The sequence below is a fragment of the Hylobates moloch genome, unplaced genomic scaffold, assembly GCF_009828535.3.
Source record: "Hylobates moloch isolate HMO894 unplaced genomic scaffold, HMol_V3 SCAFFOLD_9, whole genome shotgun sequence".
NCBI classification, from domain to species: domain Eukaryota; kingdom Metazoa; phylum Chordata; class Mammalia; order Primates; family Hylobatidae; genus Hylobates; species Hylobates moloch.
The window spans coordinates 5,229,127-5,256,271 of NW_026652284.1; the positions used below are offsets into that span (position 1 = coordinate 5,229,127).

General features: G+C 49.7%; 1 protein-coding gene across 1 annotated transcript in view; it reads right to left on the reverse strand.

The window, feature by feature from the left end:
- NPHP4 (nephrocystin 4) overlaps positions 1–27,145 on the reverse strand; it is a 139,537-nt gene that overhangs the window by 24,024 nt on the left and 88,368 nt on the right. The window contains exons 10-15 of the mRNA XM_058444381.1: positions 20,110–20,171; positions 17,816–17,926; positions 16,327–16,478; positions 15,987–16,178; positions 15,312–15,499; positions 2,613–2,773 (exon numbers count right to left, since the gene is read on the reverse strand). Of these exons, the coding sequence (XP_058300364.1) occupies positions 2,613–2,773; positions 15,312–15,499; positions 15,987–16,178; positions 16,327–16,478; positions 17,816–17,926; positions 20,110–20,171 (866 nt within the window). The remainder of the gene's footprint in view (positions 1–2,612; positions 2,774–15,311; positions 15,500–15,986; positions 16,179–16,326; positions 16,479–17,815; positions 17,927–20,109; positions 20,172–27,145) is intronic.

A 27,145-nucleotide genomic window follows, 5' to 3' on the forward strand; every position in this document is an offset into this window, starting at 1 on the left:
GGATGACAACGGCCTCACGGCTGCGCCCCAGGTGTGGCTGGGACACTCTTCCCCATGTGCCCTTTCTGCTCTGGTGCTTCCTCTCACATAAGCAGCAGTGTGGGAGCAGATGAGGTTCCAGATTTTGTAATTCTCCAATTTCTACAGCAACAAAAGTGCCTGTCTCTGGGAGTGAGACACCAGACCTGACCCTTCCCTTGTGGGTCTGGGGGCTTCCGGTCGCCGCAGACCCTGCTCGCTTTGCCACACTCGTCTACACTGCATACGATCACTGCATAGACATCGATGATTCCGGAACCTCAGTCACTGGGAAACTGAGAAGATATGAGAAGTCTCCTCTGGAGAACGGCCAACAAATACAAGAAACCATGTCAGCTTCTCCAGGAGGCAAGGAAATACGAATGAAAACAAGGCACCATTTTCCTCCCAAATCATTATCAAAATGGCCAATGGCGACTGGTTTAAAGGCTGATGCACTGTGAAGCCAAGGGCATGGGACACAGTGCCCTCTGTCTTCAGGAAGTACAGACCTGGCTGAGCCTTCGGGCCAAAACCCCATCTGGCTCTGCACGCCTGCGGCCCTCACGGTGGCGCCATCAGAATTCTACTTCCGGGAACACGTCATTGGGGAGAAGAGGATGGTAAAGAGCACAAGCTCCGGAGACAGAATTAGGCTAAGACTCTGCCCTGATTATCATCAGCGTGACCCTGGGCCTCTGTTTTCTCCACCAGAAACGAGGATAAAAACAGAACTGCTCTAGGGCTGGGCTGGGGCTCACACTGAAAGCAGCACAGGAGCCCAGGAGCCGTCTGTCCCTGGAGGAAACTCTTCTCATCGCCGTAGCAACGTGTTACGGCCAGCACCCCCAGGAAATCAGCTAGAAGATGGGGGTAAAATTGAACTTCAAGAAGTCCACAGCAGTGATTAGCAGAAGGAAAAGCCACCGTAGCAACCCGCAACAGGAAGAGCTCAAACGAGATGAAAGCTGGCCCCGCCTGCAGAAAGTAAGTCCACCAAAGGCTAACCAGAGTATCCTAACTCTCCCAGGATCTGGAGTCCAGAGGATTCTCTCTGATCATCTCAGTTTTTCATGTTTTCTACCTAAGTTTTAAAGTTACAAGATTTTATTTTAGAAAAGTGAAGCTTTAAATTTAATTTATTCAAGTCTATGTCAACAAGCATAACGGCACTTGTTTAAAGGGCTCTTCGTGTAGGGGGAGATCAAATGGCTTCCGTCTCCAGGTGGGACAGCAAAAAGGGGGCACAAGGCTCGGCTGGGCATGATAGGGGAGCCACTGCCGCCCCACACGTGCCCAGCGGGGCCCGGCTCTGCCTCCCACACCGCCTGCCTCCTTCGTGCCTCCCCACCATGCAGTGCCTGCTGGGGTTGAGGCCTGTGCTAGAGATGCTGTGGTGTCAACATCCAGTCCTGCCCTGGGGACATCAAAGCCAGCATGGGAGATGGACAAGCAAAGGCCATGATGACCCTGTGGGGCCCATGCCATGACCCCAACAAGAACAGAGGCCCCAGGTGAGGCATGAGAAGAGCAGCCAAGCCCTGCGGAGTCCCTGCCACCTGCAGACCCCACCCTGAACGTTCTGTGTACCGCCCACCAACCTGGGGAGCATCCCCCTCCTCTAGAAGTCACAAGGAGAGAGATGGAGCCTGGATCAGTCGGTCAGACACAGGGAGCCAAGAGCAGACCATGCCTCAGAGGAAGAGCAGCTGGAAAAACTCCCACACCCCCACCTCGCCCCACCCCGAGAGCACAGCGCAGCTGAAGGAGCAGAGGAGCCGCGCTTCTCAGGTGTCAGCAGCTGCTGGAGAGGACAAGGCTAAGACGGGAAGCCCCAGGGGTTCAGCCGTGTCAGGAATCCAGAAGGAAAGCAGCTTTGTGGCACTCAAGAAAAGTGGGGAAATCTCAGAGACTCAGGGGCTGCAATAATGATGCCACATCCTCTCCCAGCTCTGCCCCGTGGCCTGAGAGAAGTCTCAGGACACCATGGTAGTGTGTGAAACTGGCCCCAGTCCTTGGCCCAAGAGTTGTCATGGGGTCCCCTTCATACAATGGAGAAGGCTTGGGAAGAATCCCAGGGAGGATGAGTGAAAGAATCCATGGATTTAGGTTTTAGTATACGAGGAGAATAGAAAAGGACAATTAGTAAAAGAGATTCTAATTTTCATTAGAATGAGAAAAGCACAACACGTCACTGACCTTAGGAATAAGGTCACACTGCACACCCCAGTCATTCACGTATCCATTCATTCATCCTCAACCCACCTCGGATGCACTTGCCCTCACCACATTCACCACATGGAAGGAGATGAAGTGACACTGCCTGGTAGGTCAGTTTGCAGGAGAAATAGATAACTGAGTTTGATCTTAAGAGTTTCTTGAGCAAATAACTAGCATTATAGAATTCAGACAGTGAAAAATCTTTTCCTTTCAAGAAACAGAGAATGCAGCACTATTTTTAATAAGTGAACAAAGAAGGCCAACCAAGTCCTAAGCGGGACAGCGCCCGCTCCTTCCAAGCAGATGCTGGAAGCATGACTTGTCCCGTGAGGGACACAGCACCCACTGTGCCTGTCCTTCCAGAGAGCCGCTACCTTCATCTGGACAGCAGCAGATCCGATGAGCAGCAGTGAGTCTCCGTCCCAGACGTCGATCTGCAGGGTCTGCACGGCCAGGTAGTGGGCAAAGCAGCGCCGCTCACCTGGCTTCAGGAACCCAGGGCCCACCATGTACCTCAGCTGGAAGCCAGGAGACCCTGTCAAAGAGGCCCCAAAGGAGGCCAAAAGTAACTGGAGTCATTCATCATCTTTACACTTGGAAGAGATTTCAGCTCTGGTCATGATTACTAATTTCTGCTTCTGTCATAACTACAGTTAATAAACACATTAATCAAAAATATCATAAAATATCCAAATTAACGGAATGAAGAGTCATGTTCAGAAGACTACATTTCTTTCGCATAGAAACAATAAACTCCTCCCAAAATAAGATTTATGGTTTCACCAAGTCCTTGTAACAGCCTATGATGGATGGGAACAAATGTCCTTATGAGGCTGGCTGGGGAGTTTATTATTCTGGGCATGTAGAATTTAAGAAAAAATGTAGTCTACATCTGCTGTCAAAACTGGCATGTTCACACACACAGACAGAGCTCAAACCGAGATCAGGCTTAGAAATGATGTGTGGGATACCCAGCAGCCCCTCTCCTGGCCCTAAAGCAGGACAGCACCTGCCCCGTGGGTATCCCGGGCTCCTCCCGCGGGGTCTGCCCTGGTCATCAGGCTAAGAGATGGGAACTGGACTGCGGCCCCTGCCTTCATCTTCTTGAAGTGACATTATCATTAATTCTAAATTGACAAAAATGCCATTGGAACCATCCTTAGTTAAAGTTCGAGGAACAGCAATGGTGGGAAGCATTTCAAAACAACACTATTTCTCTTTCTATCAATAATGGTGACAACATTCCCACAGCCCCCAATGAGCAGAGGAAGAAGCGAATGTTTACTCAGCACCTCCAGTGCCAGGCCCCAAGCCAGGCTGAAATTTGGCCACAGGTCCTCTCCACCCAGGCTCCAGCCACCTCAAGCCCCACAGGATGACCACGGACCACATCCCATCTGCATTTCTCAAGATCAAAGGACAAGGAGTGAGGGCAATGTGTCTGGACAGGGAACCTAGGGGGAGTGAAGAGTGCAGGGCCCAGGGTGGACCCCAAGTGGGTGGAGCAAGGACCCACTGCTCAGGCCCGGCACTGGCCACAGCAGGAGCTCACGGGGACATCTTGGGGCAAAGACCAAGGAGGAACTGGTGATTAACATCAAGCAAGGGCAGGCATGTCACCAATGTGGCACCTCAGAGGTGACCAGCCACACAGCCCCCACCCCTGCCTGGACTGTGGCATCTAGTGAGAGCTCCCAGTGTGAGCAACGCAGAAGACGGGTGATTTCTGCATTTCCAACTGAGGTACCAAGTTCATCTCACTGGGGCTTGTCAGACGGTGGGTGAGAGTTGGGAGGCTGGTCAGAGGAGCCTAGACCAAGATGGCCCCGTGCCTAGCATGCTCCCGCCCCCCACTCCAGGAGCTCTCAGCATGCTGTCAGCTCTGGGATCAGTGTCTCCCTGTCTTGAGACCCTGAGCTCCTTAAGGGTGGGGCCCTGCTTGTCCAGTTCTCCCAGCACTACCCCGTGCAGGGCCTCCCACATGGCAGGGGTGCAGTCATTTGTTTGCTGAGTGAATTAATGGTAGCATTGAAAGGCCCTGGCAGTGCTGGGGTATAGTGGTGATAGAACGGGGGCCAGCCCAGCAGGGCACTGGAAGGAGCGCCCCAGGAGACAAGACAGAGGGTCCCATTGGGTTGAGCTGTGTTTGGGACGCACGCACTCTCCCCACTGCAGCCTCAGACCTCTCCCCTCCCTGTCCAGCTGAGACAAGTGGCTCCTCCGTGGCCACCCCTGAGGTCCAAGCTCCCCACAGTCCACCCTGTGTCATTTCCATCCCACTCAGAAGTCCAGGAAGCCGGCCTCCAACTGAACTAAGAAGAGTCCCAGGGGCAGTGGTCCTGTCCTCCCCAAGCCCACCTCCTGCACCGCCTTCACAAACACCGCGCCCCAGCCTGGATGGAATCCTGTTTCTGGAGTTGAGGAAACAGAAAACACAGTAATGGTAGAAACTAACCACTCTCCATTCAAAGGCAGATCCAGGCAACGATGAATGAGTAACAATCTAGAAGACCAGAGTAGCCAACTCCCACGGTGGCAAGGGTGCGGGGTGCAGGGATCAATCTTAACGCAGCACCCCAGTGACAGGGAAAACAACTTTTCAAGTGTATTTGGAACATTAATAAAAACTAACCATGTATTAGGCCACAAAAAACTGCACTCTATAAAGTAGAAATAATACAAATAATATTCTCTTAACATAATGCAATAAACTAGAAATTAATATGCCAGCCTGAGCAACATGGTGAAACCCTATCTCTACAAAAAACACAAAAACTGCCCAGCATAGTGGTGCATGCCTGTAGCCCCAGCTACTCATGAGACTGAGGCCCATCACTTGAACCCAGGAGGTGGAGGCTGCAGTGAGCTGAGATCACGCCACTGCACTCCAGCCTGGGCTACAGAGCAAGGCCCAGTCTCAAAAAAAAAAAAAAAAAAAGTAAAATTTTTTAAGAAACAAATTTGCAACTTACTCATAAATAACTTTCTGTCAAAGGGCAAACATAATCAAAACAGATTTTCTGGAAACAATAATAATAATAAAAATACTACTTATCAGTATCAACAATCATAAGGCAGTAATCACAGGAAAATTCATAGCCTTGAATCCTGGTATATCCATACAAACAAAAGAATTAAGATAAATGAATTAAACAGCTCAAAAAAAAAAAATAGAAAGATAGTAAAGAATACCAAAAATCAAGGAGAAACGAGGGGACAGTAAAGATAAACAAAATTTAATCAATTAGAAAACAAAACAATAGCAAAACCCATATGACATAAACTTTAAAATTCTTCAGAAAGACACACAGTAGAAATGAACAGATGGAAAGGCAGCCTTGTCTTGGACCATCATCTCCTAGCTCTTGTGGCACTATTCACAATAGCAAAGACTTGGAACCAACCCAAATGTCCATCAATGATAGACTGGATTAAGAAGATGTGGCACATACACACCATGGATTACTATGCAGCCATAAAAAAGGATGAGTTCATGTCCTTTGTAGGGACATGGATGAAGCTGGAAACCATCATCCTCAGCAAACTACTGCAAGGACAGAAAACCAAACACCGCATGTTTGGTTCAATTCCCTCACAGGTGGGAACTGAACAAAGAGAACACTTGGACACAGGAAGGGGAACATCACACACCGGGGCCTGTCGTGGGGTGGCGGGAGCGGGGAGGGATAGCATTAGGAGATATACCTAATGTTAAATGACAAGTTAATGGGTGCAGCACACCAACATGGCATATGTATACATATGTAACAAACCTGCACATTGTGCACGTGTACCCTAGAATATAATTTAAAAAATACAAAAATTAGCTAGGCATGGTGGCAGGTGCCTGTAGTCCCCGCTACTCAGGAGGCTGAAGGAGGAGAATCACTTGAACCTGGGAGGTGGAGGCTGCAGTTTGCCAAGATCGTGCCACTGCACTCCAGCTTGGGCAACAGAGTAAGACTTCGTTTCAAACAAAAGCAAAACAAAACAAAACAAAAAAACTGCATTAAGATGGACTTCACATCTATGGGACTGTAAAAATACCAACCGTTAATGCCCCATTTTGACGGCAAGCAAGAGGAAACCAGCAGCCCCACGGATTGCCAGTGGAGCCCCAGGCAGCGGCACCCGACAGAGGGTGTGGGGCAGTGTCTGTCAACACCACTGAAGCCTATGATTCCATAATCCCCTTTCCAGAACCAGAAAGAACCAAAGTTACTAATTGCTGAGACAGCGAAATACTAGAAATGACGCAAACGTCTATTAGGGGACCGACTGAATAAACAGCAGCACCACCCCACAGAGCATGATGCGGCTACCGTAGAAACAGGCACAGGCGACGTCTATGCAGCCCACAGAGCATGACGCAGCTACCGTGGAAACGGGCACAGGTGACATCTGCGCAGCCCACAGAGCATGACGCAGCTACAGTAGAAACGGGCACGTCTGCGCAGCCCACAGAGCATGACGCAGCTACTGTAGAAACAGGCACACGTGACGTCTGTGCAGCCAAACTTGGGCTATGATGTTAACTGAAAAAAGCAGGGAGCAGAAGAGTGTATTTGGTACATTACCACTGAATTAGAAAACAGGGAAAATAAAATGTAAATGTTTGCTTATTTTTGAAAAAAATAATCAATAAAAACACCGGAAGGATCAGCCAGAAACGAAAAGTCTGGTTACTGTTAGGAGGCCGGGCAGGGCGAGGAGCTCGCGGGGATAAGGGAAGCAGGGAGGCCCGAGCACACACTGGGCTATGGTGTTCAACTTTCAACCATGTAAATAGTCCAAAAAAATTAAAAAGGAAAGCAAACATAAAATTGAAAACAAATCAAAACAAATGAATCATATTGAGTATCAAACTGAAGATAAGAATTATTTTGAGGGCTTTTGGTCACACTAAACCAATTCTGAACCCTCGGTGGGACAGAGCCCAAAAGGAGCTGCGAAGAATCTGACTTCGGCAGGACGCGCACTGTTGACATTAAGTCAACAATTAACATCAGCAGTGTCATTGTGAAAATGCATTCTATATGTTGTTAGGCAAGATAAATAAGTAAATACATGATGAGAAACCATGATTTTCTGTCTAAGACACATACAAATAATATAAGGAAATTTATGAGAAAAATTCTAAATCTGACTTAGGAAGATCAACATGAACTCACGTTTTACATTTTCCCAGCTCTTCCTGGTGAAAGGCTTTGAAGCAAGAAGACCCAGAATCAAAGCACCCCATATCCTGATCTCTGAAATGTCATCCCCATTCAGGCAGACCAGGCTCCTCAGAGAAACGGGCCCTGGCTGGCGGCAGGGAGAGCACAAGATGAGCCTGGAACCGGCACTGCTCCAGAAAGCAGGACGCGCTCAAAGGCCAATCAGAGTGGGTGAAAGGCCGGAAGGGCTCCCGGAATAATAATGAGTGCAACCCCGCGCATCGATGAAGATGCAGGAGACCACAGCCACCATCCAAAGACAAAGCAAAACAGTCGGACATCTAACGCTGGGATCGCCACTACTGGGCTAACTATTCCACTGACTTCTCACTCTGAAAACTGGCAATTAAAGGGAAAGAATTAAACCTTTGTCCTGTCTTTTTGGAGCACGTATATGTAGTTCATCCCTTGTCAGTAAGGAAAGTTCTTTTTTAACAAAGAATGTGAGCTAATAAAGGCAGAGCAGACCAAATGATAGAATTTCAAAGACACCAATAACTGACACAAGCAAAGCTTGGCCCAGGGTGTTAAAACAAGAGGTGGAAGGTTGCTGGGGACCAGATATTTGCATGAAGCCAAAAAACAGCCCCAAGGATTCTTCAGTCAGTTCAAAGGGAAAAACTCTCTTTCTACAGGAGAAACCTGGGGGTGGGCACCTTAACCAAGCAACCAAATCAGCGTCGTAACAATGAGATAGTCTGACATTCGCGCCTCCTGAGGTGGTGGGCTGTGAGGCACACAGCACTGACAATGAAGTGTTCATGCTGAGATCCAGAATCAAACTGAGCTTTCGGCCCTCGCTCCCAGCGTTCAGGAACTATGGGAGATAAAGCAACAAGTTCAACAACATGAAGAAGCAACCAGGTAAGCCCGGAACATGGGACGTTCTGCAAGACAGCTCACTTGGTCTCTCCTGAAAGCCAGTGTCACTGGAAAAGAATGCAGGCGACTACAAGATTAAAGTGATAATTACAAATACAATACAGGAACCCGGGCTGGATCCCAGATCAAAAAAATATACATGGGGGACAAATGGGGAAATGGTACTATGAAATTTGTGTTATCTTAAATGTGATACTAGAATTGCACATATATAAAAGGGTACCCTTATTTTTAAGAGATGCATGTTGCTTATTTAGAGGTAGAGTGTTACCATGCATGTCTACAACTTACTTTCAAATAATTCAAGATAAACAGTTAAGCAACGTTCCAAAATACAGCACGGTTTCTGTAGGTGGGGACATATAGGATTAGGGCTCTTACAGAGGGCCCGGGTAAGAGGAGACCCACTAAGGAAGAGACAGCGAGGCTGTGCTAGGTGGCCCGGAGCAGGACTGGAGGCTGGTCTGATGGAGATGCCTCTCGGCTGGGAGAGCCCAGGGAGAGGAAATGGACCGTGTTCTTCGGAAGAACAGATGCTCTTGGCTGATCCAAAATTCAATTACTTCAGCTCTCACACTGAGGAGGGCCCCACGAGACAAAAACACCAAGAGGAACATGTTAGGAAGCAAAAGGCCAGGACAGGAGCAAAGAAAACAAAAAGGGTTGAAGGCACTAAGCCCAGGGCCGAGGAGGGAACCAACACATGCAGGGGAGACCACACCCTTGGCAGAGCCCCCCGAAAGGTGCAGGAAGAAGAGGTGATGAGAAGAAAGGCCACTCACAGCTTCAAACACCCAAAAACGGAGAAAACCACTCTCAGGAGCCCTGGGCTCCTCGGCTCCTCCAGGCTCACGGGCGTGGCTGCGGGAAGCTTCAGTTCAGGAAGACCAGCGTGCAGAGCCTTGGCAGGAGCCCCCCAGCAGCTCTGCCTGGAAGACAGCCACGCCTCAGATGCCGCTCTCTGAGTGGATCTTCCTCCCGATCAGGACATGACAAAGGCCTGGGAAGCTAGAACCAAGGCATTCTCCCATCTACCCACATTCACTCAGACACCTGAGTCTCTGGCAATGTCAAATTTTGGATTCTGAGAACATAATTTTCCTTAGGACAATTATTCAGGGCTGGGAATTGGCTTGTCTAAATTTGGTGGGTATGGGGCCAGTGCTTTAAAATCTTACATGTCCTATTAACTCTGGTGACGGGATACGAAAAGAATGCCTATCAATTCAAACACACACATGCATACACACACACACGCAGACAACACACTAGAAAATGGGCAGGGGACCTGAACACATGCCTCATGAACAACGATACCCGAGGCCAGCAGGCCTGCGAAAGGCACTCAGTATCATCGAGGAAGCTCCGACCACCAGATGCCTCTACATCAGGACGGTTCAAAGAAACAAAGAAAACCAGCGATCACCATGTGACTGGCGAGGACATGGCACTGTCTGGGCTGCCGGTCTCCTGCTGATGGATGTGGAAGCTGGCGCAGCACGAGGGAAACCTGCTTGGCAGATCCACTAAACCTAACAACAGGTGCTGCTCCACAACCCAGCTCCCAGGCACACCTCCAACACAACGGCCGTGCACACCAAAAGCACACTCGCAGCAGCATCACGCAGAAGAGCCAAAAACTAGAACCCATTCCAATGCCTGTTTGAATGGAGAAGCATCACAGAATCACCAGACACTGGGTTTCTCTACAGCCAGGAAAACAGAAACTCTACTGCTATAGACAGAACAGGGACCTCACAGACAAGAGGCCAGCAAAAGAAGTGGGATTCAAAACAGAACATAAAACATGATCCCACCGAAGTCCAAAAAAGGGGCAAAACTGATCTACGGTGGCAGAATTCAGAAGGGTGGTTCCCTCGGGGGAGGTGAAGGACTGCGGTGAGGGAGGCCTCTGCATCCTGTTCTAGAGCCCCTTCCGGGCTGGGAGCTGGTTACGCAGTTGTGTTCACTTGGTAAAATTAATACCTTTTATAAAAATTAGCTCAAAATGGATCACAGACCTAAATGTAAACCACGAAACTATACAACTCCTAGGAGATGACACAGAACAAAATCTAGGTGACCTCAGAGATGGCTTTTCAGATACAACCCACGCACAATCCATGAGAGAAATAAGGAATGAGCTGGACTTCATTAAAATGAAAAACTTCACTCTGCCAAACATACTGGTAAGAGAATAAAAAGACAAGCCATTGATAGGGAAAAAACATTTGCAAAATACTTACCTGATAAAGGACTTGCATCCAAAATATAAAAAGACATCTGTTCAGGTATCTGAGCAGAAATCTCATGGAAGAAGATACACAGATGGCAAATAAGCACATGAGAAGATGCTCCACATCACATGTCACTAGAGAACTGCAAATTACAACAAGACACCACTGCACTGCCTGCTAGAGCGGCTAAAATCCAAACCACTGGCAACACTAAATGCTTGTGAGGATATGGAGCAACCAGAATCCTCATTCACTGCTGGTGGGAATGCAAAATGCCCAGCCACTTTGGAAGACAGTATGGTGATTCCTAACAAAACTAAACATACTCTTACCACATGATCCAGCAATCACACTCCTTGGTATTTACCTGTGAGTTGAAAAATTATGTACACACAACACCCTGTACACAAATGTTTCTAACAGCTTCATTCAAAATTGCCAAAAACTGTAAACAACCAAGATGTCCTTCAAGAGGTGAATGCAAAAATAGGCTGTGGCACATACGTGCAATGAAGTATCATTCAGCAATCCAATAAATGAGTGAGCAAGACACAAAAAGCCATGGAGGAACCTTAAATGCACAGTGCTGGGTGGAAGAAACCAGTTTTGAAGAGCTACATACTATATAATTCCAGCTGTATGACGTTCTGGAAGAGGCAACATGGAAACAGTCAAAAGAACAGTAGTGCCAGGGGAGAAGGGGAGGGCTGAATAGGTGGAGTGCAGGGGAGGTGTAGGGCGATGAAGCTATTCTGTATGATCCATCATGGTGGATCCATGATGTCATGTATTTGTCAAAAATCACAGACTGTATAATGCAGAATGAACTTTAGTGTAAACTATGAGTTAGTTCATAATAAGTTTTTAATACTGGTTCATCAACTGTAACAAATGTGTCACACTAGCAGACATGGTGGCTCACACCCGTCATCTCAGCACTTTGGGAAGCTGAGGCAGGAGGATCACTTGAGCCAAGGAGTTCAACACCAGCCTGGGCAACATGGCAAAACCCCATCTCTACAAAAACTACAAAAAAATATTAGTTGGACATGGCGGTGCATGCCTGTGGTCCCAGCTATGTGGGGGCTAAGGTGGGAGGATTGTTTGAGCCCAGGAGGTCAAGGCTGCAGTGGGCTGTGATTGTGCCACTGCACTCCAGCCTGGGTGACAGAGTAAGATCCTGTCTCAAAACGCAAAAAAAAAAAACAAAAAAGGACGTGTCACAGCAATGCAAAATGTTAATAATAGGGGAAACTGTTGGGGTGGGGGGAGGTCCTGCAGGAACTCTCTGTACCAGCTACTCAATTTTTCTGTAAACCTAAAACTGATCTAAAAAAATAAAATTATTAATTTTTAAAAATAATAGAACCATGCACTGGCAATCTGTGTCTTTACCGTACACATGTTATAGTTCAACAACAACAACAAATATATTTTAAATGAGGCTTATGAGAGAGAGGCTCAGTCCTGAACTGATGCAACTCCCAAGGCCCTAGGGAACCGTGCCTGTCCAGAGAGAACCCTCCCGCAAGCTGCGGCTGCTGAAGGAAGCCCAGACCTGCCCGGGCAGAGACTCAGCTATGTAAGAAATTGAAATCAGTCAGGTGGGGTTTTTTTAGACTTCAACTTAAGAATTCTGGACTGTGAATTTTAATTCATAATGACAAGAAAAATTTGATTTTGGAGTTTCATTTCTTTCGACTTCAACTTGCAAGGAAATTTAATTTGGGGACTTTAATTCCTCTCTGGGAAATTCATCATGGAAAGGGGTTTATATTCAAGTCAGGAGCATCTCTAAGTGGTTGGTCTTTTTTATTGAATGATCTCAACGTTATCATTTAACTTCATTGCAGAGCCTCTGATGAGCTGTGCTGGATAAAATGACTGGATGGAATTTGGAATGGGAAACAGAGTAAGGAATGAGTCTTCAGCAGTGGGTACAGAGGAGCCTTGAGACAAATGCATTAATCTGATCCATTTTACAGCCTTCTGGGGACATCAGTTGGACTGTCTACCAAAGGCCTCAGGAGGACTGAAAAAGGAAAGGTGGTTGGCTTAGTTGAAGTGATTCAGGAAGTTTGGAACCGCCCTGGTGGTGACCAGCCCCCTCCCCCAAAGACAAAGGCCACACCCCTGGTTGGCCATAAACGTAATGATGAAGGCCAGTGAGTGGAAATGCTGTGGGAGCACGTCCTTCCCTGGCTTCACACCTCCATGCAAAGGAGCCTCCTGTGGCCTCTCTCTGCCCAGCCCCCGTGCCTCTCAGCGAGAGCAGCTCAACTGACTAGGGATGGGGAATAGACTAACTGAGCTAACTAACTAACTAGGCTGCTCACTCCTCCTCCCCACTCTCTTCTTTTCAGATCTGCCCACAGGAGAGAATGCAACAGTCCAAGATGTGCTTCCAGGCATGCAGAGAGGCGAGGGCTCACCCCAGGTGCAAAGCCTGCTGCTGTCTGGCCAACCTCCACCTGCATCAAACGCCATCCACATCGGGGGCTGGCGCCAGTGGGCACAGCTGGCTCTCACACCAACCAAGTCCTATACCCTCTTTATCATGAATAAATGCATGATAAAGTGATATTTTCATCTCCGCCATCTGCCTCTCTTGACTGCTGTGCCCATGGACAAGAAACAAGAAGCATGCCCTGTTGCACCTGGTGACCCTGGTGCCCAACTGTTTGGCTGACCCATTCCAATGTTTTGTCTTCTACGCATTTACACTCATCAGATTTTTTCCTCCTACTTTTACTAGGTTTGTTCTGTCTTCCTCCCCCAAACTTCTTAAGTTGAACAATTAAAACAATATCTTAACGGGTACCTTTCTTCTTCACCAACATAGGCATTTAAAACTGTAAATTCCCCTGAAATTACAATTTTACTTGCATCTCCTAAGTTTTGATATGCAGTATTATTTTGTCATTCAGTTTTAAATAATTAGGCATTTCTATTTTGCGGTCTTCATTGACTCATGGAATAATTAGAAGCACATTTTAAAATAAAAAAAAAAGCAGTTCAGAGTGGTTGTAGGGGAGGGAGTGACTGACTTCTGATCTTGTGGCATTATGGCCAGAGAAAGTTATAAAATTAGATTTGATAGCGATTATCTCAGTATAGGGTGATGCCTGCTTGGTGAGCTAAAAAATATATATGAATGATGATCAGTTTTTCTAAGTTTCAAAGTATGCTTTAAAATAATGCATATTCTCTAAATGGGATGTACAGGTTTTCTCAGATCACCTTTTTAAACTGTATTTTATAATATCCTTATTAATTTCTGTTTGATCAATCTACTGAGAAGTATGTCTAGATCTCCCATGATTGTGGGGTTTTGCCGATTTCTCCTTATAAGTCCATCAAGTTCTCCTCTCTATCTTGAGGCTACATATGTTAGAAGTTCGCGGATTCAGAACTGTTTCTTTTCCTAGTGAATTACTTTCTTGGTTATTAACAGCCTCCTCGATCCCTAGCGCTGCATTTGCTTTGTGTCTCTGTTGTCAGGTGCCATTGTTAGGCTACTTCATTTGAGGTCAGTATTTTAACATCACTTTTCCCACCTGCCACTTTCTACCTCGAAAGGTGGCAGTGTTTCAGACCCCAGCTGGGTCCCTTACGAGCTGTGTCACTGACCAAGATGGGGAAACTGACCATCAATAAAAATATCAACATGTCAGGTGTGTTTCTATTCAATGTAGCTTCAATCTATTAGTTTACAGTGATACCCGCAGGAAAAATAAGGCACTGGTCCCCATTCTTGAAGGATGCCAGGGAATCACGTAATTACTTCAGAAATTGGCATATAAAGGGAAGAATCAAGTATTATCCAGCCTTTCCTATATAAACTGCACCTTCAAGGTAAGCAAAAAGTTGATGCTGGGAAGTTTCTGGTTTTGGAAGCATCCCAGCTAACAAACAAGGGAGGTGTTCTAGAAGCAGAACGTCACCACTGCACAAATGACACAGCGGTGGGCATAATGGCTGCTGACACAACATAAAAATAAGCAAGCAGACGCCAAGGGCGCAGCGGAGGTGCAGGAGGTGGCGCAAACATCACCTGCTACAAAGAATTCTTGCCAAAAACAAAAACAAGCATCTAATCATGCATCTAGATCTAACTCCCCATTTACAGCTAAAGAGGGGACAGAACAACACCTTTATGTTACCACCAGGATACAAAAACAGAATCCAGACTGTGGGGTGGACGCTCTGCAGTACAATGTGGCTTCTTCAATAAATACATAAAAAAGAAACAACAGAGATAGGTACGGTGGCAGCAACTGCAGAGAGAGACTGAAGAGTCACACTGCTCTATGACTAGTATGGACCTTATTTCTGGACAAACTTAAAAAAATGTTATGAGGTTACTAGCAAAATTTTAACATTGGCTAGATATTTGATGATATTAGGAGTTATTATTTTAGATGGGATATACCAATTAAGTTTATGTTTTTCAAATGAGAATTCCTAATTTTTTAAATATACATAAGGAAATATTCATACATGAAATTATATAATGTCTGGGATTTGCTTCAAAATAACCCTGACTTGGGGGAGGGCGCTGGGTTGGGAGGCAGCTGAGAGCTGCTGGGGCTAAGTGTTTGCTGCATTGGTTCACCGTATTATTCTAATGTTGTATATGTTTTAAACTTTTCATAGTACCACTTATTTAATAACACTGACAATTTACACACACAGTACAGAATGTCTCACCTTTGCCACGCACATGAGTACTCACCAGCATCAAAGGTGCCATCTCTGCTCACAGGCACAAGGATGTGGGTCAGGGCGCCAGAGCTGGGCTGGCCGGCCTCATCCAGCTGGACCAGCTGCAGTCGTGGCGTCGTTGTGGGTGGGAAGCGGTAGAACTGGAAGGTGAAATACACAGTCTTTGGCCATGACGTTCCTCGGCAGTCCTGGGCCACTCTGAATCCAACGACAGCTCTGGGTTAATTGAGTATCCATGGCACAGAACCTGAGGGGTCTGATGTGCGTTTGCATAGGGGATGGTCCAGGCACCTTAGTCGCTGGGGAACAGTAAAGAGGCTGCCACGGTCACCAATGGAACCGCTTTGCTGTGGTCTCAGCAAGCCGGCCAGACAGCAACATTCTCGGGTGTAAGGACACTCCTGGCTAGAGAAGCTGCCTTTGAAGCTACACTAAGATCTAAGACCTGGACAACACACCGTCCACATTTTAATGAAGGACCACAAAAGATGGGGTAAAGCAGCTTTCACAGCATTTAACATGCTGTGGGTGGGTCCTAGCCAAGATAAGATAAAAACAGATGGCACTCCCGAATCTACTAAGACCTGAGGATAAACAGTTCTGCCAGGTCAGAACCTCAGCAAAGTTTCTCTTCAACACAGGAAATGTGAAAGCCAGATGAGTAACAGAATATTCAAGGATTTACCTGCTAAAGGCAAGAAACTGTAGCACCATCTCGTTGCTTTGTAGACAATCTGATTCCTCCTTCTGAGGGTTAAACATCACAGGGTCTGTAGGGCTGACGGCCTCGGCTGGCTGTTTATTGGCATCTAGAATCTCGGGAAAGCCAGAGGACTGCAGGAGCACCATGGAGGCTCTCGAGGGCTGCCCTGCAGAGCTGAGACACACAGACTCCTCAGGTAGCCTCCCGGGAAAGGGAGGACCCACTGATGCACCTCCCTGTGGAAACCCTGGTGTTCACAAGGTCCAACAGTCTGACGGCACAGCACATGCCTGGTTCCATCCCACCCAGACCCACACCTCACCTCCTGGTCTGGGTTCCCGCAACAATAGCGGCATGCAAAGGCGTGAACGGCAGCTCCTGTAACTGTTCAGCAATGGATGTTTCCAGGACCAGGGAGGTCTGGCTCAGGTCAGCTTCCAGGTGGGAGATACCGCCCTCCAACGGGAACTCCTGCTGAACAAAACGAGGGCTTCCAAGTGAGGCCACCAAGGACCCCAACCCATAACAACCAACGGTGCTCAGATCTAAGGGGATTCATCGATTAATTGCCTCTGGAGGGTTGCCAGCTCTAGCAAATAAAAATACAGAAGGTTCAATTACACTTGAATTTCAGGTAAACAACAAATAATTTTAGTATAAGTATGGTCCCTGCGATATTTGGGATATACTTACACTAAAAAATTATTTGTTGTTTACCTGAAGTTCAAATTTAACTGGGCATCCTATATTTCATGTGGCAATCCAATTTATGAGTTGAGAAGCAGTGATGAAGGAATCCTAATTTTATGAGCACATCAGGACCACGGAAGATATCTGATGCCTAAGATGGTAAATTCATATCAAAACATGTTTATAGAACAGAATGATGAAGCTTCCTCAATACTCCAAGATAAACCGTGGCACCGAGCCCCTGGCTGGTGTGTTTGGACAGTCTCTTGTCCCCACAGTCCCTGAACCTTCTTGTCATTCACTCCTATACCACCTCCACTCCCCTCCAAGGCCGAGCCAGCGAGGAGCTGGCTTGGGAATTGGGATTGTGCTCTCTCAAGCTTCATTCCCAAGCTTTCTGTTTCAGTCCAGAGGAAACCAGGTCACCCTCACACCATGTCTCAGGCACCAATAATAAAAAGCTAGGCAAGCTCTTCACAAACACACAAGCCCCAGAGATGCTTTAGATAAGGCAGCAGAGACTCATGGTGCTAGGAGTGTTTTCAAACAAGGAATTAAAAGAAACTATTTTTCCTCAACATAATTCCAGTTAAGACCAGAGATGCAGTTTGCAGGTGAACCAGCCGACTTTGGAAACCAAACGCCACAGGAATTCCCCAAGGCCGTTGGCAACGCGGGCCAATCTTAGCCAGGAGCGCACCCTGAAGCCAGGACAGCAGGCACCACTCATCACCTCCTTTAGCTGCTGATAGCAAGGAGGGTCCTGGGGTGCTGGGTGCCTGTCTCAGCCTCTGTCTATAGATCCAGCCACACCTTCCTTTTACTTTCACGTAGAGACCTAGGGGTAGCTTAACTTTGTTTTCATGGGTAGATCACAATCTGAATCAAGCGCTGTGGTATGAAGAACTCATGGGCCACATTCTTCTTTGGTCTCCAAGACAGAATGGTGGCAACTGTCTGAGGCCTCACAGTAAGCAATGCCCCACCCCCACCCACAACCCAAGGAACCCGCCAAGGTCTCTGCCACCTAACTAAGGACCAGCACAGCGCAAAAACCCAAAATGAGGAGTTGTGGAGCCATTCCTTGGTGGAAGGTGAGGCGGCAGGTGGGCGGCACTTACTGCCTGGGCCGGGGAGGCCTGAGAGCCATGGGGTAGCTGCTGTGAAGTAGGCCTGGCCAAGCAGTGCTGAGTCAGGGACCGCGGGGAGGCCGCCAGCTGGGAAATTGACAACTGGAAGGAAAGAGAGCACAGATGAGGGGCTCAGAAGCTTGCCAGTCCATCCACAAAGCTCCCAACATGCACTGGCCACACCAGGGAACGAGGTAGCCCTGGATCCGGCCACGGAAGGGAGTGATGCCTGCAGCCTCCTGGCCAGGGCAGCTCTGGAACCTGGGACCGCTTCTCAAGTTCCTTTATTTAATGACAGAGAGGTGATTCCATGATCTCCCCCAGATCATAATATCTGAATAAGAATATTATTAACAAGGAAAACAAGCAAGAAAGGAGAAAGAATCTCAAGCTACAGGGGCGGCCTGGCCTCCGCCTCTCTGTCCCTTGCCAGCACTGGACTGAGCACCTCCAAGGCCTTGCCAGTTCTAGCCTCCTGCGTTCCTATCGAACAAACCTCCCTGTTAAGCCAATGACCACCTTGATGGCCAATGCAGGCTCTGGAGATAGCTGTGGATGGAGTCCCGTGCCAAAGTGGCATTACTGTGATGGAGTGCCTACACCAATGTGGCATTACTGTGTAGCCTCGGGCAAGTTAGCTAACCTCTTTTTGCCTCAGTCTCCTCACCTGTAAAATGGGGATAATAATAGTACCTAAACTGCAGGACTGTTAGGAGAATTAAATGACAATCCTGGCTAGGGTTTGGCATAGTACCTGGCATGTGGTGAGCCTTCTAAAAATACTGCAGATATTTGGAAATGAGTGCGGCTTAAAATACTGATGCGGAGGGCTGGGGGCCCATGCACTACTGAAGACACGGATCTCAAAACCAGACTCTAACTCCAGTACACACAGCCAGCACCTGAGACATTCACTGTCAGCAATGACGGCTGGCCCACACCGGGTGCTGGCAGAGAGGCCCCAATGTATGAAGAGGCACTGAGGAATGAATGGGGGACGGGGTGCATGAAGCATCCACAGGGGACCCTGGCAGCATCTTCAGGGAGCAGAGGAGATCTTTGGGGCCTGCCCAGCTTGCCTCAGACCCCGTAAGGTATCGTGACCACTCAGGGTCACGTGGAAACTGCTCCAGGGAAAATGCTAGGTTGGGCCAGCAGGGAAGCCCGGGAGGCCGTCCACAGACTCGTGCCTTTAGGTGAATCCAGTATTCTTCACTCGTGATCCAGTTTCCTACTGCAGATGACACACTAAAGCTGCTTCCTGGAGGCAGCCGTGGATACTGAATTAGTCAACTTTTCTAGAAAGTCAATTTCCAGGGTGATGCTGGCAGACAAAGTCATCAGCAGGAACAAGCTACATCTGACCTCACTGCACATCACACAGCCAAGGCCAGCCTGGAGCCACAGGTGAGCGCCACAGGTGTCTCGGGACTCCAGAACGGCAGCCAAGCAGGAGCTCAGCTCAGATCACTGGCGGGCAACGGCCCAGCGGGAAGGAGCCTCTTCTCTCACCCAGGAAGTTCCAGCGCCATGGGGATCTGTGCCGTCAGACATGCAACTGCCAGCAGCTTGTGGTTCTCAGCAGTGCCACTGTCTCCACCAGCATCGGCTGCTTGGCCGACAGGGCCAGGGGTGCCTGGTGGGTGCCCTGGACATGAACAGCTGCCAGGCACCCTCCTGGTGGAGTTAGTCTGGGAGAGCAAAGAGGGTGAGGACCACACCTCAATGTCTCTCAGAAAAAGCAAAGGCCGTCCAGTCCTGAAAGAGTTGCCACCATGAGCTGTAACTGCCAGGGAGATGTGGAGACGCCCCATACAGCAACACAGGGGTTACAAGCAGCAGCGCCACTAAAAACCCGCACTGGGAGTCAGAACATCAGGGACAAGCTGCACAGACAGGGCAGGAGGGGACAGCCCCGCCGCCACCAGTAGGCCCTCCCCAGCCACGCAGAAGCACGCAGGGAGCCACTGTGCTTAAGAGGGGACAGTCAGGAGATCGAGACCACAGTGAAACCCCGTCTCTACTAAAAATACAAAAAAATTAGCCGGGCGTGGTGGCGGGCGCCTGTAGTCCCAGCTACTCGGAGAGGCTGAGGCAGGAGAATGGCGGGAACCCGGGAGGCAGAGCTTGCAGTGAGCCGAGATCGCGCCACTGCACTCCAGCCTGGGCGACAGAGCGAGACTCCATCTCAAAAAAAAAAAAAAAAAAAAAGAGGGGACAGAGGGTTTTCTTGCAAGTAATTGACTCTGGAATTCTGAAGGAGGCCGTGGGGGGCCTGGACTTACCCCTGGTCCCACAGGTGAGTTCTGCGGGGCGGTGAGACCTCGAGGTGCTGGCGCTGGCGGGCCTGGGAGGAAGCACAGTGGGGCAGGAGAGGGAATGTGTCAGCCTGTGTGGGGGGCAGTGGGCCCCTGAACCCCCACACAATCAAGTCTCCACAGGCCTCACCACCTTGTCTGTAACAGGGGCGACCGCTGCTTACTGCTCAGGGGCAACAGCAGCAAGATCGCAACCCAAAAGCATCACTGTCTATCTAGAGCCTTGGCATGCACCAGCAGCCAGGAGAGGGGGTACAGCTGGCCTCGTCCTCGCGGTGTGCACCCCTTGTTCTTCGTGGGCCAGCAGGCCTCACAGTTTGGGGTGCTTGGAGCTCCCTAACGTGCTTCTCCTCACTAGTCATCTCTGCATCTTCCCTGCCCAGAAGAGCTGGGGTCTGAGGTTGCCCCAGTTTTGCAGCTCCCTGACTCAGGCTGTTTTGTTAACCGAGAAGCTCCTGAGCAGACACTGCCAACCTGGCTCGCGGCCTCACGAACACCCACTAAGCACAAGCTGTCCGCCAGGTCCTGCTGAGGATTCTCCATGCGGGCCCGGTAACACTGGGAGGCCCACCTGGGGGAGGCAAGGCCAGCCCTTCATGTGGTCCCCCTGGAGCCAGGGACTGAGAACAGCCTTGGCTCTTTATAAGGCCACAGCTGCCTCCCAAGCATCCAGGGGCTGCCTACAGAGCCAGCAGCCTCCTCCCAGGGCCACCTGTACCTGCCCAGCCCCGCCTCAGCCCAGCTGGCATTTGTGCTGCTTCTACAACCCCTCCCCAGGCCACATGGACACCTCATGGCCCAGCAGCCCCAGGGCTCTCACCCCCTGCACCTCAGCAGGAGGAAGCCCCAGCATCGCTGGGGCCTCTGAAACCCACCAGGCTTCTGCCACAGCGGCGCTGGAGCGTCCACAGCCACTCGTCTCTTACGGTCATTTCACATACACTGCCATCTGCCTTTGCCCGCCATGACACCACCAAGCCAGACCCCAAGCCCATCCTGACAGGGCCACCTCTGCCCACTCAGAGGCCAGGGTGGGAGCTCTGCACACTGAGTCATCTGCCTGGCTTCCCTGAGGCCCACAGCCCCGTCTCCAGCCCATGTCTTGCCCCCACCTGTCTCATGACAGCCTCCTTCATGGTGACAGGACTCTCCACTGCAGCCGACACCACCACTCCCCATCGGACTTCCAGGATAACCCAGACCTCCGGAGAAATCAGGCTTCCCCCATGGCCCCGTCCCACCTCCCATCACCCCCATGTGGCCCACATCTTGGGCCCAGCAGCTCGTCTTCCCTCCCTCTCCTGTGGCCTCTGCTGCCATGAAGGTTGGGCAAACGAATCTCCTATATGTCCTGGAATCCTGAATTCCTACAGCACAGAGCACGGGCCGGCACTTACGGGACCTACGGACCAAGCACACAGCACAGAGGCCTGTGACGTCAAACACTGGGCACTCTGGAAAGAGACTGCTCAGCCACTTCCTGTTCCACTCTGAATCCCAACAAAAGAAAAACAACAAGGAAAATGCTGTTGACCAAGAAGAAACCAAATCCAGAAAGCGCCGCCCTAACACCAGAGCTGCGCGACCAGCTGATCAGAGCCAATCCCCACCACGCCTCTCCCAGCAGCTTCCAGAACCCATCCAAGGAGGTGCTTCCCCAGCTGCAGGATCTGGTGGAAACCCTGCTAAGGGTCTGTGGGTGGGTGGAAGGCATTGGGGCAAGGCCAGAGGGAGCCCCCAACCCTCAGAGGATCCAACTGCTCAGCCCGGTGGACACGGCTCCCAGTCCAACCACCTCCTGGGCAGCGCCCATTTGGCCCGCCCAGCTCCTCTGTAACCAGCCACAGTAACATGGCTCCAAGGAGCGCAAAGATTCTGGTCAGAGGAACCTGCCCTTCTATAAATGAGCTCACGTGCTCGGAGGGTGTTAGCAAATGATCTAGAAAGCTCTGCTCCCCCAGGAAAATATCATCTCACTAAAAGCAAAATGCAGACGAGGATTCTGCAGGGGCCCAGCTGTCCTTAAAGCCGGTGCCTCTCCCCAGATTCCCTGAGTGCCTCTTACAGTCCATTTCAGAGCTCCATACAGCAACCCCCTGCCCACCTCCTCCCAGAAACAGCCTGAAAGATGAGACAGCAGAGCGGCAAGTGCAGCTCCACTCCGTTCCTCCGTAAATGGGAACTCGGAAAACTCCGCAGGCTGATTTTGATAATGAGGACAAATTGCCGGAAATGGCTCCATTATCTTCAGCAGAGACAGCGGGCACTCAGGGGCCAGCCCTCCGTGCCTGTGTGCGTCCTCTCGGGGAGGAAAACCTGGATGAAAAGTTAAACCTTCCAAGCACATCTGAACTTCTCGCATGCATTTTATTTCCCCGTTGTCTCAAATCTGCATAGTGTGGAAAGTTTTTTCAAGTAACTCTTTATATCATGACTTATGCAATTTTTTTCTTCCAAGAGAGTAAACCTACCTACAAGGCCATTTAAAAAGGCCATTAAAGGTGGCCATTTAAAAAGATACCTGGTGGGAAGCCCAGACCCCCAGGGCCCAAAACACAGATCCATCCGGTGAAGCAAAGCAAAAAGAGACACAACAAGGCCACAAAATAACTCAGTTTCGAATCTCTTTGTTTTAATGTTCAATGTGGTTATGGGTTAAGGTGCTTCCCAAACTATACTCATAGTCCTGCCCAGAGGACAGTGCGGCCGCCAGGGAGCACCCGCTGTACTCCAGGCCCCAGGAGTCTTCCAAAAACCACGGTGGAGTCTGGGAAGCCTGACTTCCGCCACATAACAGGACTTGGCTGACACAAGCACCTGGGCCAGCAACTAAACGGGGAGCCGCATGCATGTGCACAGGACACAGGCAGGAGCAGCTGCGGTGAGCAGATGGACGAGCACAAGGCTGTCTGGGGCAGCGCTGTGACAACAGCAAAACATCATCAGACACAACCCTCCTGCAAATGGAAGCTACCTCAGCAGAACCCAGCAGATCCTGCATGGGGCAGGGGAGCAACGGGATGGGAGGAGACCAGCCAGTGTGTGCAGACCTGAGAAGGCAGCCAGGGCAAGTTAAAAAGTGACTACAGGCTGGGCGTGGTGGCTGAAGCCTGTAATCCCAGCACTTTGGGAGGCTGAGGCGGGCAGATCACAAGGTCAGGAGATCGAGACCATCCTGGCTAACACAGTGAAACCCCGTCTCTACTAAAAATACAAAAAATTAGCCAGGCATGGTGGTAGGCACCTGTAGTCCCAGGTACTCGGGAGGCTGAGGCAGGAGAATGGCGTGAACCCGGGAGGCAGAGTTTGCAGTGAGCCGAGATGGCGCCACTGCACTCCAGCCTGGGCGACAGAGCGAGACTGTCTCAAAAACAAACAAAAAAAAAAGTGACTACAGCAGGTTAATTTGCATAGCCATGAAGGAGGGGCTCTCCCACACGAGTGTCTAGGACAGGAACAAGGCAGGAGTCTCTCCAAATCGCAGCACTCCAGATCAGGGACGCCTCCCTGACAACAAGCCAACTCGTTGTGCTCCCCCAACGCCCACAACAAGCCCCTGTCCCCAAGGGTCTTTGTTTCTAGACAGCTTACGTGAATATCTCCCTTTTGCCTTTAAAATCTCTCCTTTTGTTGGACCCAACCCAAATGTCCAACAACGATAGACTGGATTAAGAAAATGTGGCACATATACACCATGGAATACTATGCAGCCATAAAAAATGATGAGTTCCTGTCCTTTGTAGGGACATGGATGAAACTGGAAAACATCATTCTCAGTAAACTATCGCAAGGACAAAAAACCAAACACCGCATGTTCTCACTCATAGGTGGGAATTGAACAATGAGAACTCATGGACACAGGAAGGGGAACATCACACTCCGGGGACTGTTGTGGGGTGGGGGGAGGGGGGAGGGACAGCATTAGGAGATATACCTAATGCTAAATGACGAGTTAATGGGTGCAGCAAAACAACATGGCACATGGATACATATGTAACAAACCTGCACATTGTGCACATGTACCCTAAAACCTAAAGTATAATAAAATAAAAAAAAAATCTCTCCTTTGCTCCAAGCCCCCAGATGCATCTACAGTCTGACCCTGCACACACAGCCTGGGCTACAATACCCTGCTAGTCCCAAAGCAACTCCACTGTGGAGAGTCCGTGCCCATGGCTCATTTCAGGTTGACAACATTAGACAGAAAAATGAGATGGAGTTTCACCGTGTTAGCCAGGATGGTCTCGGTCTCCTGACTTTGTGATCTGCCTGCTTCGGCCTCCCAAAGTGCCGGGATTACAGGTGTGAGCCACCGTGCCCGGCCCAGATGCAGAACTTTTCTTAAGAATACTAATTAGATGACCAGTCCAGCCAATATGGTGAAACAGTCTCTACTGAAAATACAAAAAAATTAGCCAGGCGTGGTGGCATGCGCCTGTAGTCCCAGCTACTCGGGAGGCTGAGGCAGCAGAATGGCGTGAACCCAGGAGGTGGAGCTTGCAGTGAGCCGAGATTGCGCCACTGCACTCCAACCTGGGCAACAGAGCGAGACTCCGTCTCAAAAAAAAAAAAAAAAAAGAAAGAAAGAAAAATGAAAGAAACCCACAGTGTATGTGGGTGTGCTGGCAAATTCGTGGTAACCACGCCCATCAGACATGCTAGGAAACGTGTATTCATACATTGCCCATAAAACTTAAAGTAAATTAAATTTTAGTTTTAACAGTCATTATAAGACACACCTGTAGGTCCCTGATGGCACCTGAAGTAGTAACACAGTCAGCACAGAACAGAAAGCTGAGACCTCCACGGCAAGCAGCAGGATCAGGTGCCTCTCCCAACACGGAGCCCCTCCGTTCACACCCCTGCGGCAGAGGCCTGGGCTCCCTCACTGGGAGGGGGAATCAGCGTCTGGCTGAGCCACCACAGGACCCTGGTTTCAGGGAAATAACCTGGTGTTAAGAAGAAGAGCACAGAGCCTGGCCAACATGGTGAAGCCCATCTCTACTAAAAATACAAAAATTAGCCAGACATGGTGGCGCACGCCTGTAGTCCTAGCTACTCGGGAGGCTGAGGCAGGAGAATTGCTTGAACCCAGGAAGTGGAGGTTGCAGTGAGCAGAGATCGCGCCACTGCACTCCAGCCTGGGCAAAAAGAGTGAGACTCCATCTCCAAAAAAAAAAAAAAAAAAAAAGAGCACAGAGACTCACCCAGCTCTTCCACGGCTGCTCCAAGAAGCTTGTGGCCAGCGGGGCCCTGATATGGGGTCGCCAGCACACACCTCTGGCCCAGAGCCAGATCTGAGAAGCGCAGGAAGAGACTAAGTTACTAGTTTCCCAGGACACCAGAGCCAACTGTGATCCAGAAATGGTCCACATGGATTTCTAGAGACAAAGAAAAACTTAGACTTCCCACTGCGGCAGTTTTTGCCACCTCTCTGAAGATTCATTTTCCCTGACGCTCTATCACTCTCCAATCCGTCTCCACTTGCTGAAAACTGCAGTCAACAAAATCTCAAATGTCTACTTTTCTGTCAATTTAGCTTCAAGAAACTCAAAAGCCCTGCACTCAACTCTAGCACAGGCCTCAGGAGGCAAGGCAGGGCCTGCACTCTGACCCCAACCCTGGAGGCCACACGTCCCACCTGGTCACTGCCAGCGTCTTCACACTGCCTCTGCACTCACCTGGAGGGGGACCTGCAAGAGGATGCAACCCACACACATTCTACATGCAAGAGAGAGAGGCACGCCCTCAAGCCAATGGCTCTCAGCATTGTGAGTTGAATGGCAAAAGTTGTACGGTGAACAAATAATGCTCAAACACGCTCACGGGGACAATATTCCCTAGAATTCCTCCTTCCTCCACCCCCAGGGAGATCATTCCATACATAAGGCAGAGAACAGAAAAGAACATTGTTACCCAGAGTAATAATACCACTAAAATCACAGCCCAAAACAGAGGAAGGAGCTCTCCAGCCAAGCCCATGGCCGCCAGGCATGCAGCTCCCCGCAAAGGAAGCGCATGGGCTTCGCTTCTTCAACACGCACGTGGGCCAGGAGATGAACAGGGATAGGGCTGGGGCAGGAGGCAGCCTCCCTACCAGCAACCCTCTCTCACTTCCAGCGTCACCTCACCAGACAGATTACAAGTACTGACTACCAGCTGGACATGGTAGCTCATGCCTATAATCCCAGCACTTTGGGAGGCCAAGGCAGGAGAACTGTTTGAGTCCAGAAGTTCGAGATTAGCCTGGGCAACATGGCAAAATCTCATCTATACAAAAAAAAAAAAAAAGCCTGGTGTGGTGGCATGCACCTGTGGTCCCAGCTACATGGGAGGCAGAGGTGGGAGGATCGCTTGGGCCTGGAAGGTGGAAGCCGCAGTGAGCCATGACTACGCCATTGCACTCCAGCCTGGGCAACAGAGTGAGATCTTCTCTCAAGAAAATAAGAAGTACTGACTACACGAGGGGGTCTCGGCGCTGCTGGGCTGCAGTGTCCATATCCTGACCTAGGGTTTCACTGAGCAGCTATCTGTCCCCTCAAGCCACATAACTTTTCAATATGCATGCACGTTGCCAATTAAAAAGTGAAAATAGAAGGGGAAAGGAAGGACGTGTTTTCATCACCTTTACTTTCCCACGTCCATGGATTCATTTTCTAGCAAACATTTTATCAGATGCCTGCGCCAGGACCACAGAAAGAAATGAAGATAAGGAAACACCTCAGTGGAGGACGGGGCTGTGGTCTTCACTGAGATGTCTTCCTAGGCTGAAGAGAGCAGGGGCCTCTCGACATCAGGACACATGCATGGAGGCCAACGTGTCCTTTCTGGAAATGTGAACGGGGTCGTGAATGGGGTCCCCACAGCACCAGTCCCCTGTGGCCCGACTGCCCCAGCAGGAGCCAGGTGGACCCCCCCACCCTGAAACGCATCTGTCCTCCTGGGCCTGGCGGTGCTGCCAGCCTGCCACTGAGCAAACAGGGGTCAGCAGAGGGCTGGACGA